The sequence below is a fragment of the Spea bombifrons genome, chromosome 2 (assembly GCF_027358695.1).
Source record: "Spea bombifrons isolate aSpeBom1 chromosome 2, aSpeBom1.2.pri, whole genome shotgun sequence".
NCBI lineage: Eukaryota > Metazoa > Chordata > Amphibia > Anura > Pelobatidae > Spea > Spea bombifrons.
The window spans coordinates 93041558-93062289 of NC_071088.1; the positions used below are offsets into that span (position 1 = coordinate 93041558).

The 20732-nt window shown below is 40.1% G+C and overlaps 1 protein-coding gene across 3 annotated transcripts; it reads right to left on the reverse strand.

Moving 5' to 3' along the window:
• Nucleotides 1–1073: 1073 nt before the first annotated feature.
• On the reverse strand, nt 1074–20436 carry PPP2R3B (protein phosphatase 2 regulatory subunit B''beta). Of its 3 annotated transcripts, XM_053455217.1 has the most exons (14): nt 20292–20436; nt 19572–19948; nt 10380–10565; nt 8994–9097; nt 8589–8691; nt 7417–7491; nt 5401–5487; nt 4931–5084; nt 4040–4088; nt 3676–3765; nt 2620–2795; nt 2089–2207; nt 1891–1997; nt 1074–1398 (listed from the first exon to the last, which is right to left on the reverse strand). In XM_053455217.1, exons 2-14 carry the CDS (start codon nt 19920–19922, stop codon nt 1254–1256), a joined length of 1746 nt encoding a protein of 581 aa, XP_053311192.1. In that variant the 5' UTR covers nt 19923–19948; nt 20292–20436; the 3' UTR covers nt 1074–1253. The 3 variants fall into 3 exon arrangements, with proteins under 3 accessions (XP_053311192.1, XP_053311195.1, XP_053311193.1); XM_053455220.1 differs by lacking the exons at nt 19572–19948; nt 20292–20436 and adding an exon at nt 12349–12811; XM_053455218.1 differs by lacking the exons at nt 19572–19948; nt 20292–20436 and adding an exon at nt 12343–12806.
• Nucleotides 20437–20732: the final 296 nt, after the last annotated feature.

Sequence of the window (20732 nt, forward strand, 5' to 3'; positions counted from 1 at the left end):
CCTAAGAAGATTTGTGTGCATCATTCTTTACACAGACCAGCGTTTCCTCTCCTTACACCCGTACCACAAAATAAAAGGTTATTAAAAGTACATATCCACATGAAGGGGAATATTCTGCAGCTCATGGATGGTTTGGTAGTTTAAAGTTAACAAAGAATAAAATAGAACAAGTTTTGTGCAAAAAATAGTTTATTTCAAAATACAATAAATATATATTTAATTTTATTTAAATGTTTCTACACAGCAAACATTTACAGCTTTTTTTGCCCCACCTGAAAATTTTATAATAAAATACAGGGGGGAGAAAAATGTAACCCAAACAAAATTTACATATATACAAGTACAGGGATTCTTAGCGTATAATTAGAATTAGTATAATTTCCTCTGAAACAACTGGATCTTAAGGTTTGAAAAGTAAATTGCATTTTTTCAAATGGAATGTGACAATAAACTAACACTGATCTGCTGTTTGTCCGCCACTCTTAGCCTTAAAAGATGACAACGCTGCCAAAACATACCTCCAACAATTATGCACACAATCGGGATTATCCAGATGCAGTTTCGATAATCCAGAGGGGCAGACATGTGACTAGGTCTTAATGGCCTTTGACCAATGTTGACATGAGATCAGGCAGATGAGTACCTGCGCTCCCTATAGCAATGAGGTTCAGCAGCAAACTAAGGAATGAATGGTGTTATATTCAAATTATTACAATAGTGAGCCATCCACCATTATGTATGTTCACTCCCAGACTGTCACTTGGCACAGATAATGCCACCTGCTCCCCCAGAACCCTTAAATCCTGGTGTCTGTCTATTTATAAAGCTCATGGGTGGGGCAGGCAGGATAAAGTAAGACAAAAGGGCATAAGGCAAAAAAGAGATGAGGGCACTTTGCTTTGGACCGGAAAGACAAGATTAAAGTCCATACATTCTGTTTGCTTAGGCAACCTTGCATGAGTTACACTTAACCGAGGTAGTGTTAAGAGGGGTTTAGAACATTGGGTAGGTCATCCCTCAGTTAAAGTATCTGCTGTGTTGGGTTTTCTATTGATCATTACATTTCTCCAGCATTAGGACAGACAAGCCGGTTTATTTATGGGAACAGAACGGTAAGGCCCAGGAGTTTGAGCGCTACCCATTATCAGGTGTGCGGAACAGGAATTCATAACCCTGGCATAAAGATGACAACGTCATTCAGGCATTACAGAACATACAAGAGCAGGCCAGCTGCATGAATCCAACAGTGTTGTTCATTCAAAGTCATCCTCATAGTCATAGTCCTCCAGATCTTCAGGCGCATCGTGAGAGGGCATGTCAAAGAAGGGCCTCTTTTCATCGGCATACCTACTGTCAGTGGCCACTGGGGTGTGGAGAGCATTAAGTTCGGCATAATCCCTAAAAACAAAAAAACATTAAGATCTAGTCATTTCAGGCCTGCTTAAATGCTAGAACACCCCATTTTGATTGAAATGGATGAGATTTAACATCCCTGCCCTCCACACAGTTCTTGTACTGTCACGGAAGCATTTGCAGTATGTGTGTCAGGAAATTATATACTCTTGGCGAGTAGCTTCCAGAAGCTATGCAGGAAGTAAGAAAGACATCTATATGTTATCTTCCATAACAATTGCTCCACTTCCACCATAACACAATGTTCAAATGCTTTTACTTCAACTTAAAGCAAATGGATATATGGGAGTGTGTGAACAAACAAAGAAGTTTGCAGGCGAGTTAAATATTTCAGCCTCACCGACTTGGTTATGCATTATAAAGACAAGCACCGCTCTAACATTCCCTGCGGATTCGTAGAGAAAACACTTACTATTCAGTGGGTTACTGGATCCTTGGAGGAAATGTGAATATATTTGCAGTATTGATGTCTCTTACCCATCATTCCATTGTTCAGTTGCTGCCTCTTCAGCCACAAGGACCGCGTACTCTTCAGCAGCATACTTCTCCCAGTCGGAAAGTTCCTGTCCTTCGTTCTCGCCTACCTGTAAAACACGGTTTTGCGGTCAGTGTAAAGTATGAAAGGTATAAAGTGTTTTCACGGCCACCCAGCAGGAAAGGTCATGTACTACGTACTCTCAGTATAGAAAATGGATCTTTTTGCTCATGGTCCAAATACTTTTCCAGATTCAAGAAGGTATCATAAAACAGGTGAGCCTGCTTGCATTTCTTCAAGTCTTGCAGAGTGATCTTTCCTGCAGGCAAAGAAATAATCTTCAATGGTTCAACAAACGAAAACTCCTTATTCTTAGTCTTTGTCATTTGTTTAGTAGGATTATGTACAGTGCTGCTGGATGAAGGTTAAAGTTTTAGGCAAGCTATGGAGACATTGAGTTTATTTTTGTTGTTACATTAAAATGGACACTCCAGCCAACATATGCATGTTAATGTCTTTTTGTGGTGTCCTTGCAAATGCATGGGAGATTCTGCAGAACCTTTCCCCTTTCCCTACCAAACACCTCTCCATACATAAAGTCCTCAGTCAGCTCCAGCTCTGTGAACGCTCTGTTCGCACGCACAGAAAGCATGCAATAAGTGAAGTTATATTTGCCGTTGGCATTACACCGAACTCCTAATGACTAGCAGCACCCAGCAGACGTAAAATACCTTCACACTGTGGCTTCACAAGATCCAACATCTGGCAGAGGCAGTCCTCAAAAGGTAGAGGCTCAATTGCCATGCTTTCCATCTTCTGACATTGTTCCTCATAGAAATACTCAAGCTCGTACATAGACAACACTCCATCACCATCCAGGTCCATGCAGCGAAACCAGTACTCTATACTGCGTGGGGGAAACGGGAATCAGAATTTAACTAGAATCCATGTAATTCGTGCCAGCAAAATGCCAAGTACATTGCATTACACTTATTTATAAAGTGCCAGCAGATACCGTAGCACGGTTACAATCTGTGGAATAGTTTAACGTCACACACAATAACAAACGGGTAGAAGAGGGCCCTGCTCTGGCGAGCTTACAATCTAGTCGGTGGTTGAGGGGGAAGTGAAACCGTGGCAGAGGACTGCTTGGATGGGGATGATGGCTAAATTATATTAGGAAGAAAGGTTGTGCGCTTCTCGAAAAAAAGGTGGGTTTTTATAGAGCTTTTGAAAGTACTGCGTGATGTGATGGTATACATTGCGTGATGTGATGGTATACATTGCGTGACGTGATGGTATACATTGCGTGACGTGATGGTATACATTGCGTGATGTGATGGTATACATTGCGTGATGTGATGGTATACATTGCGTGATGTGATGGTATACATTGCGTGATGTGATGGTATACATTGCGTGATGTGATGGTATACATTGCGTGATGTGATGGTATACATTGCGTGATGTGATGGTATACATTGCGTGATGTGATGGTATACATTGCGTGATGTGATGGTATACATTGCGTGATGTGATGGTATACATAGCATGCTACTCCTGCAGTGTTCTCAATCAGTAATAATAAATAGCTGAGAACACATGGTTCTGTGCTCTGAATCGATGGTGATACATGCGTGTGAATGCTGCACACCCTGCATGCATTTTCAGCTGGGTACACGGTAATTGAAGACAGTAAAGTCCTTACAACAAGGGCGCCTCTGATCTTAGGCATCAGGTATTTATAATGTATTATAACATTTTATACAGTGTATTCAGTTAATCACCTGGTTTGTGTCTTCTTGTCCTCTTCAGATAATAGAAACCATACAAAGTCTGCATAACCTATCTTTCCTTCTTTCTGGGCTTTTCTGCCCCTAAAGAATGGTGGGGGTGCAAACAAAGAATAGTTGAATAAGATACAGGTTCCATACCATATGAAATAACAGCTTGTAATAGTGTATGCACTTTGTTGCAGTCAATGATCTGCTCTGCTGTACAGAATCCAAGTTATTTTATTTATATAGCGCTTTATAGCCTCTAACTTTGTGTTGAGTTACAGGGAACTCAATTGTTTGTTTTATTCTAATTACTCTAAAAAAATTATATGTATATAAAAAATATATCAAACTTTAAATAAACCATAACTACCGTGTTACAGCTCCAGAGAATATTCTTTCTATAATTCTACTTGATATGGCTGTGAAAAAAACAAACAAAATGAAATTAGTTCTATGCAACAAGTTTTGGAGAATGCATTTGAAATTTGAATTTTACATATTTTATACAATGCACCGTATTTGCTCGATTAGAAGACAAGGTTTTTTCCAGAGCAAATGCTCTGAAAAATATGCCTCGTCTTATATTCCAGGTTGTCTTCTAAACAGACCTCAAATAGAAGTCTGACTACAAGACTAAGATCCAGATCCCCCGCAGGAGACCTCCATCCTCCATCCGGGGCTTCTATGACGGAGCGCATGCGTGACATGACCTTTTGGTGCTCAGTTGTAGAAGTCCCGGCGGAGTGCCAGCAGAGGTTGTCTACGCGCATCGTGCAGACGTTCACCAGCTACCCACACCAGACACCAGGGAGTCTGAAGCACGGGAGGACAAGTCTGAGGATACATTGGTAAGTCTGGGAGGGCAGAGTGGCATATAGGTCGTATAAAGCATATCAGGGAGGCAGAGTGGCAAATAGTGGGGGGGGTATCAATTTTATTTATTCAAGTGAACAGGAAAACCATATATACTGATGTTTGGTGCCAAATTGACACTCTGCCCATTGTTAAGCACATTTGAAAGGTTAATGGTTTAAAAAGCAGATTTCAGATATAGGTTGAACATTGTATGATTTAACACTATACAACCCTATGACTTGTGAATCCACACATTTAGAGACCACTCTATATACGGTAAAACCTGCATTTATTTCCATCTACTGTGCCAGTTTGATGAGCCCCCACGAATTTAACGTTCTACTTAAAACAACATCCTAAGTAGAAATATAATAGGCACAACATTAGTATTGGGATTTCCTCCTACCGTGATCATTATGCTTAGCCAAGTCTTGTTCATCAATGAACAAGTCATGGTCGGTATCAAGCTCCCAAAATTTGCAATAGACGACGTAGAAATGCTCATATGAAAAGTAATCCGTGGACTGATTAATATCTTCCTCTTCCAATAATGCTATATGCTGTAAAAAGACCAAAAAAAGGGAAAAAAACAAAACTTCAGGGGTTTGGTGGTGTGCTTCTTTTGTTGCGTCTTAGATGGAAATCAGATCAAGTTTAATACACAAACAAAAAACAACTTACTGTATAAATAATAAGTAAATAAGTAATTTATTGGGATAGGCACAGACGTTGCCATGTAGTAAAGATTAGACCTGGACTCAGGGGGAATTTGATGTTATGATGGAGCTGAATTTCTGTTAAGTTAAAACGGCGGGTCTAGTCATTTTTGAAAATATTTTCTCCGTCTCCAAAAGGAAAAATACAAATGTATCTTACCTGCAAAAAATTACTTTTTCTAAGCTCAGCGCACGTAATCCGACCAGACCATGATCTGTTCCCCAGGTAGAATATCCTCTGAATAACCTGCATGTGCGGTAAATCTTTCATAAATAAAATGCTGGCACGCAAAGAAATAAGTCACGCTATTGTTCAGGTACAATGCATATTGCAGACGGCATTTCCTCCACTTTAAACCGAGGACTTCTGTTAAAGTTTCAGTTTTCTAGATTAATATAACACGGCCCCGCAGGCCACGTCTCTGAAGTGTAATCTTGTCACGTACAGAAGACAGAACATAAAAAGGACAACTATCTGAAAGAAATGGAAAATGCAGAGGAGCTAGGATACTCACTAAAATAGTTCTATAGACTTTGTTGATCCAGTTCATAAACGTCAGACGAAAGTTACAAGTGTCACATTCACAAGAGTAGTAAAAAAAAACCAAAACACCATAACCTAACATTTCATAAAGCCCTTTGCGGTGGCCTGCTGTGCATTTGTGACAGTGATATACCCAATCTTCCAAGTGCTTCATCACACAGGTTACAGGCTCTCTAGTCTAGATCACCCCGTCTACCAAGTAAATACTACACAAATATTTCACAAACTCCTTTAACACCAATCTACATTAAAAAGATTATGCAAAGACTGGATTTGGCACAAACTACAAAAGAAAAAATCCCCAGTCTTAAATATCTAGCACATTATTTAGCAATATGCACACGGATCACGTTACTACTGTACAACTGGTGTGAAATGCAGACAGATCAGTGGGAGTCTGGCCTTTTTGCAATTATGTTCCTAACAACTGGTCGTTGTTCCCTGGTAGATTTTAAGAAGCACCATATCAAGCGCTCTCGGAGTACCGATAGACGTTTGCACATGCCAAAATATTATGAGAGACATGTAAATATTCACTGTCACAATATCCATTTATCATGAAATGCAGGATTCCAGCCAAGATATATACTCCAAAAAGCTTCAATATAACAGAACTTCACAGCACGCTCACAATGTCAAAGACATCAGGGGCGTAATAACTTTTCAATGACTCATTTCAAAGCGAGAGGGAGTGCATGTCTTTTACTAAACAAGGAACGCGCCATCAAACAGTGCCGTCTGCCGTCTTATTGTTCGGACAGGGCTAGCGTGGGCAATATGTCTGCTTCGGCAATAGGAGAAGGAGCCAGAACTGGCTGAAAGGAGGTCCGCCTATATAGCAGGTCTCCAGATCACTACTAGGAATACAAAATAAAACATTCTCTAAACGCATTTTGGGATGACTAGAAGGGTAGTGTCTGTGTGTGTGTGTGTGTGTGTGTGTGTGTGTGTGTGTGTGTGTGTGTGTGTGTGTGTGTGTGTGTGTGTGTGATCATGCAACGCACTCGAGAGGAGACACGGGCTACAGAACCAACAACTTGCAGACTCAAAACTTAAGAAATGAAGTCCTGGGAATTCTAAAAAAAAACACCCTGTGTAGATTCTTAACGACTAGACTGGGTCTGGCCCACCGAACACTAAAGAACACCACAGTTTGAAAGAAAGAAAGAAAGAAAAAAAAAAAAAAAAAAAAAAAAGTCTCTTCCCACCTATACCAAATCGATATAGATATATCCATCGGTGCTTTAAGAACAACTTCAAAGAAGAGTTGAAACTTTTAACTTGGATTATGAAAAGCCAAGCTTTGAGGTTCTCCTACAATATCTGAGCTGGTATAATTCATAGTTAATTATGTTTTCTGCGTGTCGTCACAGATTTAACCATACAAAATGTAGGACGTACTAAGCCTTTCTTGCTGAATAACAGACACGATTGTCTCGTCTCAATGCATAGCGCAACCAATGAGCTGAATGTAAAGTCATTGACAAATCTTTATCGCTAAACTGCAGCAAAATCTGGTATCTGTCGTCTATAAGGTGTGGAAGCGAAATCAGACCCTTGGTGTACTTTTACTTTAACAAATATAAACGTTACCCTGACAATAGAATATAAGGAAAGGAAATAAATACTTACTGTGGTAATGTAGCGAGAATGAAATTCGGAGGCTTCTCTCAGAAATGTTAAATGTGGATGGCTGTTAACCACATCCTGGACAGAAGACATGAAATGCGGGTATTACAGATTTGCCCTACCAAATACACATTTTTGGTTGTGTTTTTCTGTCTAAAACTACATTTTTCACTTTTGAGCAGATCATTTGGGGGCAAGAATGTGGTGTATACAGGGACACAGTTACCAATACTATTGCACCTTGGTCAGACCTCACCTATGGTTTACAGGATCAAAGTGATTGGGAAAGACTAAAAGATCAATATATATATATAGTTTAGAGGAGAGAAAAGGGATGGGATAGAAACATCTGAACATTTTAAAGAATCTCATTGTAAAATGAGGTTTTTTTTTTAAAGTAGGAAAAATGTTACCTAATAAAAGCTTTGATGTAAAGCGAGGAAGTTTTACTTTACTGAGAGGGAGGTAGGATAAGTGGCCTTCTATCAGAAGTGAAAGATGCCAATACAGTAAGGGAATATATGAACATGCATGAGAGACAAATCTATCCGGAATTTAAGACTAGACCAAGTAATGATCAAGGTCTGAGTTTTTCAGAAAAAAAAACAGGCAGACAGAATGATCAAATCCTATGTCTCTATGCATGCCCCTTAATAAGGTTAAAAAAAATAAATAGAAACATAGGCTGCCATGAGCTGTTTCAGTGTATGCAAGAATTCTAAAAAGAAGCTTTTCCATGACAAGTAAAAAAAAATCTGCTGCAATTCCACAAATACTTAGTTACATTGTAAGTGATTTGTCCGATTTAGATACAACAATTTGCAAAAATATTTAGCAACAACGATAATTGCAAAACATTAAAGGACTGATTCAGCATACGGACAGAATAAGCTTTTTTTTTCTCAAGCCCCCCCCCTTTTTAAATTAAGCTTCGGTTGTCCTGGTAACAATGCTACGCTTCTTTGAAGGATTTCCGTAGTTGACATCATTGCTGGCAGAAATGAGGTAGAGCCGGCGGCGATATCGCCACTATGATGCACCAATGAAGCCGAACGTATATAATCTGTAACTGGGGAATCGAACACGGAAGAAAATAAAAAGCAGTGGGGTTTGTGCCCTAATCCTAATGCTTTCAGTTCTACATTCAGGTAGCAAACTCAAAAAAGAACTCTTACTTGCACAAAGGGAATGAAGTCTTCCTGCTCCAGATAAGCACAGCCGGGCTTGGCTAGGAGTTGGATAAATTTAGCAGCCTCATCATGGCACGTTTGTAAGATTCTAGAAAAAGAAAAAAAAGAACATTAACTCAGCCCTGGGGTCCAGCTGGCACCAAAATGCACAAAATGAACAAAATTGGCTCTGAGAGGTCCCTATACTAATTAGCGCCTCAATATATAAATGCACGTTCAGGTGTTCACAAGACCAGCAGGGATGTTTGTTTAAGACTGGCATTTAAATTTCATAAAATCACAATATGATTGGTATTTTTATTTTAGAAGTTGTGATCAAAACGGGGCAGTTTTACACTGTTGGCCGAGAAGACATAACAAAATAAAAATAGCGGGGGCATAGAAACTTACTTTCTCCACATAGCCACGAACTTGTGGACCGACACAAACCCTGTCCGCTCCCCTCCGGCCGCATAAAACAGCGGTGCCTTCCAGTAAAGAGGACATTCACAAGCCTGGAAGGGAAACACAGGTATGTTCACATACTAGCATCACCTCAACAAAGGTAATACATTCAGTCTCAGCGGATTGTGGACACTCGCCGGGTCTTCATTTGCAGTATATTTACACATAACACTCAATGGGTCTCTAAGGTGCTACGCACATGCAGAAGGCATCCAGCCCTGTCTGTATCTGTAATACACAAGTTACCCAGTGGATCATACAATTAAAGAGTGTTAAAAAGTGTTTATAACGTTACAGTGCTTGATTTCACTTAGTACCGACACAAAAAACGTTCTTATTACTAGGTGTAATATCCACAGACGCTGTTACACAGTAACGGCTTATAAACAAACTCTTGAAGCAGAAAAAAAAAAAAATATTGCCCATTGCCTTATTTAGCAGTTTAAAAGCCTCACGCTGGGATAAAAGTACATGACAAAAAGCAGGCCAGGCAATTAAACAAACACCCTTCTGTCTTCTATGTTGTACTGGGAATATGTCCCAGTAGGGAATTCTGGCACTGCCTGCCTAGCTCAAACTATTAAAACTGCTTGCGAGGACAAAAACAATGTTTTCCTCCGCACTGTATTGCTACGGGACTCCTACCTTTGTCATGTGCTCGGTAGTACGGAATTTTGTTTAAAAGAAGTTTTCTTTGTAGGAACCTAGGCAATGCAGTATCACTTACAAAATCATAGATTACTTGTACTAGTTTGCACACTAGATAAAGGCGGATGAGTAATGTGCAGAAAGAAAGAATCCAACACATGAAACCGGAAACCCAGAGTTATGTTTACAGCGTGCAGGTATTAACCCAGATGTATGCCGTACGTGCCAATGGATTTCATATAGTTAAATACATTTTTTTTTTTTTAACTTTACCGTCAATGGAACACTAGAATACTAGTTCTATATCATGAAAGATGTCCAAATTGAGGCACGCAAATTGGAAATGACCTTGTATCAATTTCTTTGATATGCTTTCATCACAAGCATGGTAAGGTTATGTGCCTAATATTTGTCATGTCAGCAGAGTTCTGTTCATAGGTTCAATTTTAATTGTATGAGTTACGCAGCGGAGTTTACGAAAGCAGTTGCATTTATAAAAAGAAGGGCTTCAAACATGGGTTTTACACATGTAGTATTCAACATTATGTGTGACACTATGCCTCAAGTACCGTCCTTGGAACTATTGTACTAGAAGGCCTAGAAGAAACAGGTTGGACACCACTGGCTCCATACTACTTTATGTTATCACTCTTATAAGTTGTTATACCTAAGATATTTAAATACCTTTGACACTTTCCCCATATCTTCTAGGGTTGCTCTCTCGTTCGGAAAGAGCGAAAAAGTCTTCTCGATTTTTGAAATGATAAGATCAATGTTCAGATTTGCTTTCGGGCAGCCCTTAGGGAAGTAAAACTTCGGAATGCTTTGGCTTAAGGTAGGTGTTAATGGCTCCTCTTTTTTTGGCTGTGCCTTAAGAATAAAATGGAGAAAAAAAATGAATAAGCAGGCATTAATGACCAAAAATCCATGCAAGTTCACCTATATATCTTAATGGGTGCACACAAAATTCAAATATACAAGGATACACAAAATCACAACACACGGTTCCTTGAATTCAACATTCACAACAATTGAAGTATGGTTTGGCCAAAATGACGTTGGACAGAGGTCCAACACAAATCCAAAGTACAGACTGAGCACACATTACAGGGAGTAGAACAATCAGAGGCTAAATACACCAAACATGTTCAAATGTGTTGGTCCCATGTTCATGGATAATCCACACGGGAACTTGAAAGGGCGATTGTGGGCGTTATTAGGAAACCACTGTTAACGCTCATACATCACACCGGTCATAAAAGTAGGCCTCTTCACATAACTCTTTGAAGGTATGGGGGTGAAGTATCTATTGGACTTGATATTTTCGTGTCAGTACATGTTAACAAGGGATTTCCACGGAGAAACACTTTCCACTGACTGCTGGTGGCGGCCTCCTGTCAGCAGGGCGTGTAACCAAAAAGGGGAAAATTGGCCACCAAATCTGGAGAGGCACCTGTTGCGCCAAGTGTTGAGCACCAAGATTTCAGCTTTCTTTTACCAGTACCCTGTTCCTACTTTACATGCACAATGTGACTGAAGAAATTAAGGCATAATTCAAGTACGGGCTTAAATTCTAACATGCTTGGCTTTGACGTCACAAAAGTATTTGTTTGCTGGGCAGGTGGAGCGGTATCCTAGCAGAAGTAGTAGAGGTTAACACAGCGAGGGAATTTAAGGAAGCATCGGACAGACATAAGGCTATTCTGAATGGAGACGTGGCCACACACCAAATAAGGTTTCATGTTTTGTAACAGCTATGAAAAAAAGGGCAGCTGAGATGGGACGTACGGCTCGTCTGGTAATAAACTATTAAAACAATTGAACTCACAAATGGGAACTGCTACCCCCCCCCCAAAAAAAAACTGTTCTAGCTTTTGCACATTTTCAGGTAGTTGCATATTAGCCATCTGTATGTGTTGTAACTCTTATCTTCGCTCAATCTACTACAGAAACACCCTGACCCCTTATCTTACTGACCACGGTAAACAGAATGTCAACTAACAGCACACTGAGACCGATGAAAGTCCGATGAGGGTCAGACTTCATTATCTTTGCCATAAAGAATCAGCTCAGTGTGGTGTTTGAGCAAGAAAGTCACCCAAAACATCACATGCCTCCCAATGGCAGCCTCCCGGTAAAGGAAATTCACCCAATTTTTGTCCATGCTAATCCATATTGATGTATTTTACACTCAAGGAAAATGCTTCCATGGAAAAGACAGAAAGCTGTTACACTAACTATAGGTAGTTCTGAAAATAAGTGATGCTAAAAGCGGTGATGGTGATACAATCCTTTTAAAGAAGCAATAATCCCTTTGATGTACATTTCATTGGCCATGTAATTGCTGGGGTAGTAGTGCGGCAGTTCCTCGGGCAGACTGTGTCCCTCAGGCTTCTTAACACAGAACATTGCATTCCTTGATTTGTTGTAATTTGGGTACCAGTTGGTCTACTGGACTACGAATATATTAGTTGCATAACTAAAGTACATTTCATAAAACAAATTTATACACACAAAAATGAGCTATTATCCTACACACAATCTACAGGGATGGGAAAGAATATTTTATATAAGGGGAATAAAATGTTTAAACCATCCCTTTAGCATGTTTATCATAAAGATCTTAAGAAGTATATGCCATGCAAACCTGGACCTGTTGAAAAGCCTTGAGTCTCTTTTTGAATCTTGAAGGCAAAACAAAATCACATCCACGAGCCAACAATGCCAATTCCTTTCTCAGGTCTGGATCCTGCCTTAGGGAGATCTCCTTAATCCTCATACTTCCAGATTTCATAAAAAAAATATGTCTGATGCAAAATAAAATCACACCAAAAAAATAAACGGCAACAGGTTTGTTATGACAGAAAAAGTCCTGCGGTTAGTTGAGAAGACGTGCAGCAGCAGTGTCCGGCTCCATACATTGGGACAGACTACACGATCCTCTTGACGACAGTGCTTGAACAGTCAGAGGGAGACTGCCCCTCACAAAAAGAATTCCAGGGACTTCACACAGCAAAAAAATCAACCTGTTGCTTGAAGAGAGCGTAACATGTAAACTAAGAAACGAGAGAGGGGGAGCAAAGCAGCCAAACTCTGTGGGAAGTTGCAGCTTCTTGCTATGACTGCAGCTCGCCAGACACCACAGTAACCGCTCTGTGAATGAAGTGGCTAGGGCTCTTTAGGGCATTTACATTCTTCTTCCCTTCAACGCGGCCTCTATCACATTAGCAAATATGCAGCAACTGATAATCCAGTGGAGGGCAGGAGAGGAATCCAATCAGCACGATCTAGTCAAGCAATACATGTTCTTCTTACATACATGAAGGGAATTCAAGCTGGAGACAACTGCGGGGCGCATCGCTGCAATGTATGAAGTCAGCTCTCCTTACTATTTACTTATATAAAAGTCAAGCCCAGAGGAATTTATATCCTGGCCGTCAAGCTGCATATTCAGAGTCTCAGAGGCATAGAAAGGCTGTCTGACCTCACTTCTTGCAAGCAGGATTCAGTGCTTTAAAGGGTGAAGGGGCAAGCAGTCACAGCTGCCCCACCGAATCACTCCCACCGGTGACGTCACACAACGCCACTTACAGCGGAGTATACATTACGTCTAGGCTGTCCAAGCTTATTGTGATTTTTACAGAGGGAGAGAAAGGGCCGCTTCAAAGTCACACGGCAACTTACTTTGATCGCAGTAAAAACATTACAACTGTCAGACACAGAATCCTGTTTTTGTGTTACTTTCATTGTGATGTCTTTATACATTCCTCGCTGCATAAACTCTACGAGTCAATCACAGGCCAATAAAATGACTGGTTTGCAGCGCAGCCTAATGTAGCCAAGTTCTGCAACAGTCTATACTAGCGACAAGCAGCTCCAAACATGAGTAATGCAAACATATCGGATATTAAACATTACATGTGCAATTCTTTAGAATATAGGCGTTTTAAACATCAAGCTTAATTACTAGTAGTTTTTTTTCCCCCAAAAGCTGTTAAAACATGTTCATTTAACGAAGCCTCATCTCATCTCCGCTCACATATAATTACCACTTCTAGACAATGGTGCAATTGTTCCCCACATCATCTAGGCCTCCTTTTCTATTTTAGTTGTACCATTTCTATAGCTACATTCAGCCGGTGGGTATTTATAGTGAAGGAAGGCAAGCTATTTATCTCGTACCGCCTGACCGATGACATCTCCCACACATACCAAGCGGCTTCATCAGAAAGTGCTGAAAATGGTTCCCGGTGACAAGCACCAAAAATTGAAGTTTGCTTACACCCATTTAAAGGGGCTGCCAAGCCATTTCATTCGTCTTTTTGGGCACGTAATGTTTTAGGTACATTCCCTGGGTAATCCTTGCAGACTACAAGGAGATTTAAAACGATCAATTATAAATTAAACAGACAATAAACAAAAACACAAAAGCAATTTTGTAAAGTATGAAAAAAAAACATTACCATATCACAAGCACTCTATTGGCAATGCACCGGTATCTATAAGATACCTAGAGGTAATGATTACCATGACCCCTGTTTTAAAAGAAAAGGAGCAAAGCTCTTTATGCTGAGCACAGCTCCATTGGCATACCATGAACAGCAAAAATGCCAGATAAGAACAGCGAAGCTTTTAGGAAGGACTGTAAAATACGCAGAAGGGGGGGGTTGAAGCCAATATGAAATCATTGACAGAATCATAGACTTTTATACAGACTCTGCTATTGTTATACAAACCAATCAAGGCCAGAGCATGGAGTGCACCATGGACCTTCCAGCCAGCCAATCTTAGTTTATGGGAAGCGGCAGCTTCAAAATATTTAAAGTAGAATGCACAGTCTCGGACGCTTGAAACATACGCCTAATTGTGGCTGATATAGTTCCAGCTGCCGGTACAGACTCCAAAGTCAGACGGGGGCAGTGCTCTTTATCTAAGAGGCACAGAATGACATTTCCAACAAAATGCTTTAGCTGTTTACGAATGACTCATTGAAAATTATAGTAAGGCAGCGGTCCAAACATTTTTAATGTCCAGCAGGCATGGACTATCCTTTTTGACCTTGAAAATAAAAGGATTACATCTACCACTACAAAGTTCTGTATTTGTGTAGATATATTTAGAATATTTTAATAAGCAGGCTATGGAGATGATTTGCAAATAAATATTAAAAAAGGTCCGTCTGGGTTTCACATTGTTTTAGATTTTGTGACTACCGTATATTCCGGCGTATAAGACGACTTTTTAACCCCAAAAAATCTTCTTAAAAGTGGGGGGTCGTCTTATACGCCGGGTACTTACCAAGCCGGAGGTTCCCACGAAGCCACCAATCTCTCTAATCACTACGCGCCGGCTATTGATGCCGAGCGCAGGGATGCCGTCATGTCCCGGCGCCCGGCTTTAATTGCCGGCGCGTAGTCATGAGGGAGCAGGGAAGCCGAGGTCTGAAGTGCCAGACCTCGGGCTTCCCGAGGTCTGGCACTTCAGACCTCGGCTTCCCTGCTCTCTAATCACTAGGCGCCGGCTATTGATGCCGAGCGCAGGGATGCCGTCATGTCCCGGCGCCCGGCATCAATTGCCGGCGCGTAGTGATGAGGGAGCAGGGAAGCCCGAGGTCTGGCACTTCAGACCTCGGCTTCCCTGCTTTCTAATCACTAGGCGCCGGCTATTGATGCCGAGCGCAGGGATGATGTCATGTCCCGGCGCCTAGTGATTAGAGAGCAGGGAAGCCGAAGTCTGAAGTGCCAGACCTCGGGCTCCCACAACTGGATGGAAGAAAGAAGACAGAAGATAAGGTAAGAGATAGGGAGAAAGGGGGGAGAAATATATATTATATATATATATATATATATATATATATATATATATACACACATACATACATACATACATATATATATATATACACACACACACACACACACACACACACACACACTGGTGTGTATATATATATATACATATATATACATATATATACACACTGGTGTGTGTATATATATATATATATATATACATACGTGTGTGTGTGTGTATATATATATATATATATATATACATATACATGTGTGTGTAAAGGCAGGGGTGTGTGGTGAGGGCAGTGTATAAATGTGTATGTATGGACAGGCATATGTGTAGATATATATAGATATATATATTATGTGTGTATGTGTGTGTGTGTGTGTGTGTGTGTGTGTGTGTAAGGGCAGTGCATGTATGTATATGTCAGCAAATCAACCAGCAAATCACCGGTAAGGTACATCGATTGCCGTGATTGGCTGGTTGTTGTACGCTGGGTAGAGGGGTAGTCTTATACGGCGAGTATAGTCCAAACTCTATATTTGGACTTTAAAAGTTGGGGGTCGTCTTATACGCCCAGTCGTCTTATACGCCGGAATATACGGTATCTGAAATACTCGAAAGTAAAGGCACACAAATGGTGCTTCAGTCAGAAAAAGAATTTTGTGCTTGAATCTACCCGTTTAGTTTCATGGGCCAATTTATTAGATGGTACACGCTAGCCATCTTATGTATAAACACCCCTGTAGCAGGACTATTTTTTGTACCCTTCGTGACAATGTACGTTGTAATAGTTCTGCTGTGTTTGTTTAGCTGTAATTTTCTTCTCATTTACTAACCCCACAAAAATTATAAGTTGTTTTCAGGACAAGAACAGCTTTCTTTAGATACCATTATCTAATATAGTAATAAAAATAGTATTGAAAACCTTTTACTTTTAGTTGAAAAATATTTTACTCATCTAAAAAAAGCTACTGAACAAACCCTGCAAAATAGATTCTAATATTTTAGAACTATTTAGAAAACTTACAAATACCCAATGTTTTTTTGAAAGTTGTTTTCTTTTCAAATCTGTACCCATGTCCTATTTGGGGCATCTTTAAATCTGTCCAATTGAAAATGACCCTCCCCCATTTTAGTATGTTTTTTTGTTTTTTGTTTTTTAAATTAAAGAAGGCCCTATTTTTCAAAATGATACATGATACAAAGTTGTGTATAATTTACATCAGTTCACCAAATATGGAAAAGGCTTAATCATGGTTTAATAAACAAGAAAAAAAAAATTCTGTCCTTTGGTTATGAAAACCCCAGGCCTGACCGAGTGAATATGCATTCTTCTACTACAACAGAATGCCCATACATACTAAAGACAAAAAAAAAACAAAAAAAACAAAAAAAACAAAAAAAACAAAAAAAAAACCCACCAACCTCAACCTGAATCGCCCTTGTTTGCACCTTTGGAAATAGCAAGGAGGAAAATACAGAGTGCACTTAAGGACGCTTACAATGCTCAGACGTCCACTTACATGTGGTATGCCTGCCTGAACAGTTTCATTCAAAACCATGCTGTAAGGAGGCAGTAAGGCATGTAACAAAGCACAGAAAAGACTAGAGAGGAGGAAATTGCATACCAGTGGGTATTAAATGATTACAAGATGTATCTATGCCACACAATGAAGTAATCTAAAAATATAAGCCCACACACAAGAAAATAAAATGCATGTCACTACACGATGAAACATCAGAAAGTCACCCACTGAAATATGTTAACACACCAAAGGTCTTTTCAAGTGAAATGATGGACTGGGTTATAAAATACAGAAGAAAAAAATAAATAAAAGGAAAGGAGTTTGGGCTGGACACTTACAAATATAGCAACAGCCATGACTAGAAGAGACGCTAAGAAACACATGCAGGCTTATCTTTATGCACTATAAAAAAAACTTTTTAACACTGTAATTTTTACAGTTTGTGCATCACAAGTGCAATGCTAAAGAAACCATTATATTTATATAGCGCCAACAATTTACCAGCACTTCTTACCTGACCGTGTACCCTTATACTACAAATCAGGACAAAAAGGTGCATGTGCACATACAAATACCAGTGTGGACCGCCAAAGTCAAAAGCATAGAAAGTGATGTTTGATTAGATCAACTCAGTCCAGTCCCTATCTATCGTGATTTCTTGACATCGTGTCATTGTCATAGCATTTATCTTGTCAAACAGTTAAAGAGGAATCAACAAAAAATACTAAATGTCTTCATTTGGACTTTGTTGTATAAAAGAACTGCTTTGAACGGTGCACACTTTCCCAGCTATCCAAATCAGAACATATATCACGAGGGAAGGTGGCTCTTCTAGAAAATATGAATGATTTCTATATTTAGTGCTTGGTGCCGGTGTTGCACCAGCTGTCTAAAGCAGAAGCAGATGGATGACGCAGAGCAAATTTGTAACTAATCCCTTCAAGAATGCATTTGTATCCTGGAAATTTTACTAGGTTTCTAAAAATAGAAAAAAATCACTATGCCTGGGAGTAGCCACAGCTTCATTCCAAGTCCCAAAATGACAAAAACGTGCAATTTTATTCTTCAGATTACAAGTTACATAATTACAGAGGATGCAATTCTTTTTTTGGAGAACAGTAGGACTTGCCTACCAGCAGAAAAACACCAACCTGCTCGCACACAAAGCCATAGTGTAACACATGCTTGTCAACAGGACCTCTCTTGCGCAGGGGAACAGGTAAATTGAACACTTAAAAGAGGTATATTATGCAGAACTAGCACATCTAAAATGTTTCTTATGGCTGCCAGACCCAAACAACCTGCAATTTATCAAGAAGAAATTATGCAAATCCAGTCATGTCTACAACAGCCAATGACAGACAACATCTACTCTCTATTTCTGATCTATTCAAAAACAAGACATTTCTAAGTGACACTAAACCTTTGAATGGTATAGTATACGGCTTATTTTAATCAGTAGAATACTACAACGTAGGTTTACTTGACCTGGATAAGTTTGCCCCGATTTATTCTGTAAATCAATATTAAATTAAGGGAACATTCAAAAAAACAACGAGGTTTATATGCTTAAGCCTGCATACCGGTGATACATGTTTATAGTTTTGTGACACTATTAATATGAAATATTTCAGCACGATTACACATTGCTCTTCTCAGCAGGCTAGTATGCGTACGACAATTGCTAATCTGAACGTAAGTCACCAACAGAGTGGGTCCCAACATCCGTACGCTCAGAAAACCCAGGACTGCCGACACCTGTGAGAAAATGAGCAGTATTTCTCATTTAACACAGCACAAATTTCAAAGGAAAAAAAAAAATCAATGGAACATACTCAGTGGGACACATCAGCCACCATATGCCCTTTTGTGCAAATGGGAGGAGGGGATTCTAATAAGACCCCTTATACGCAGAAAAAACTCCCATTGCTTATAGTGGGAGCACTTTCCTGACACTGGTAGGCTGCTTCGGGGGGGGGGGGGCATTGTGCTGCAAGTAAGCAATGTATTTGTTTTACATGAATGCATATTAGAGTACTTACAAAGCACTCTAAAATGCATTATTTGACGAAGAGGCACATTTAAAGATCACAAATACATATGCGACTCTTCTCTTGATATTGAACACCAACGCACAGCTGTTATTTCAACAAGCTTTAATGTACGGTAAGCCTCAAGCAAAGACACAAACCTCTGTGGGTACCGAGAACATGATACGCATGGTGATAAGCTTTCCTGCAAGTTAGAAGGACCTCTACAGTCAAGACCTTTCAGTCTTCAGATCAGCAGATTGATAATCACAGGTGGAACAATGTCATAGATGCAGAGTTCAATAATATTTTTTTCTGAAAATTTCAATGCTTACATTTTTGCAAAAAAAGTACATCTGGCTGCTGTTGCTTTTACAAGATGCCAGAAGCAGCTTTCTTTGCTAAAGTGTCTTGTACCAAAAAGTACACATGCATGTCACAATAGGTAAAAACAGTAATTAAAAAAAAAATTCGCAAAATGCTTACGTTACAAAATCTGTGAAAAACGACACCACACTTACCAATCTTGCTCCGATAGATCTACGTGTTCTCGGAGTAAGCCCGTTCCTTGGACTTCCAAAAGAACCCAGAGGGAGAGAAGACGGAGAACGAGACGGAGGACTACAGGGCGCCATGGAGGAGATGGAAAGATTGTCTAGTAATTTATGAGCAGGTTGCAAATTGCTTTTGCTAGAAATCGAAATGGTCTCATCATCCGAGTGCCCAGTGACGCCGGGAAACTTCTCTCCATTTTTTATCCTTCTTAAATAGTCCTTCAGTAGTAGCTGTGTTGGCGTCTCGCTCAACCAATGTAGAAACAGCTCATCCACTTTCATTTTTAATACGGGTTGTATTACTTTACTAGTGGGCATGATGGAAGATACTTCTCTCGCAAAGACTTTAAAGTGGAATACACCATGGAAGAAGAAGGGGGGGGAAAAAAGACAGACAAGTCAACTAGATTAGCATCACCAAAAAAACAGAACACAAAATCACACATTCCTGTACAAAGCATATTTATTTTATGAGAAATAAATGCAATAGCGTATTAAAGACCGGGCACAGTACTACAGTAAACAGAATACTATTTCAGACAAACGCACGCAAAACAACTTGACAGTTATGGCAACGTATTAAGAGCGAATGGTACGTTAACCCTTTGAAGGGCGTTGCTTTCGGCCCTGTTACTCAAAAGATAGCTAGGTGCTGGCTGTTTCGGAATTCAAAAATGCCGCGCATACCTATACGTTCCCTACGAGGGCAGGTGACTCCCCGGTTTCTAAACAACTGCCCCCCGGTAGGCGTCACAGCAGCAGCGCTTCCGCCTGTAACACCGAATTACATGCACCTCCTCCGTTCAAGGTAAGCTTAAGGACCGCCCCCACGCCCACCGTGTCAAGGAAAAGCATCTGGCGGGACTCGAGCCGCAGGAAGTGACGAACTGGGAGGGCGGGATCAAAGGAACTGTTGGAGCCTTGTACGTCACTTCCTGTTACTAGAACACGCTATTGGCAGTTGCTAGGAAACGGTGTATTCGGCGTTGCCATCTACTTCGTGAGTGAAGCGGTTAAAAGACTTACATGGGAATTACCGACTGAATACCTGTGCGAGACCCCAGACCTGGCCGCTTTCGCTTGTCATTTTATATAGACCAGCCGCGAATGACATGGTCTATTCCTAAT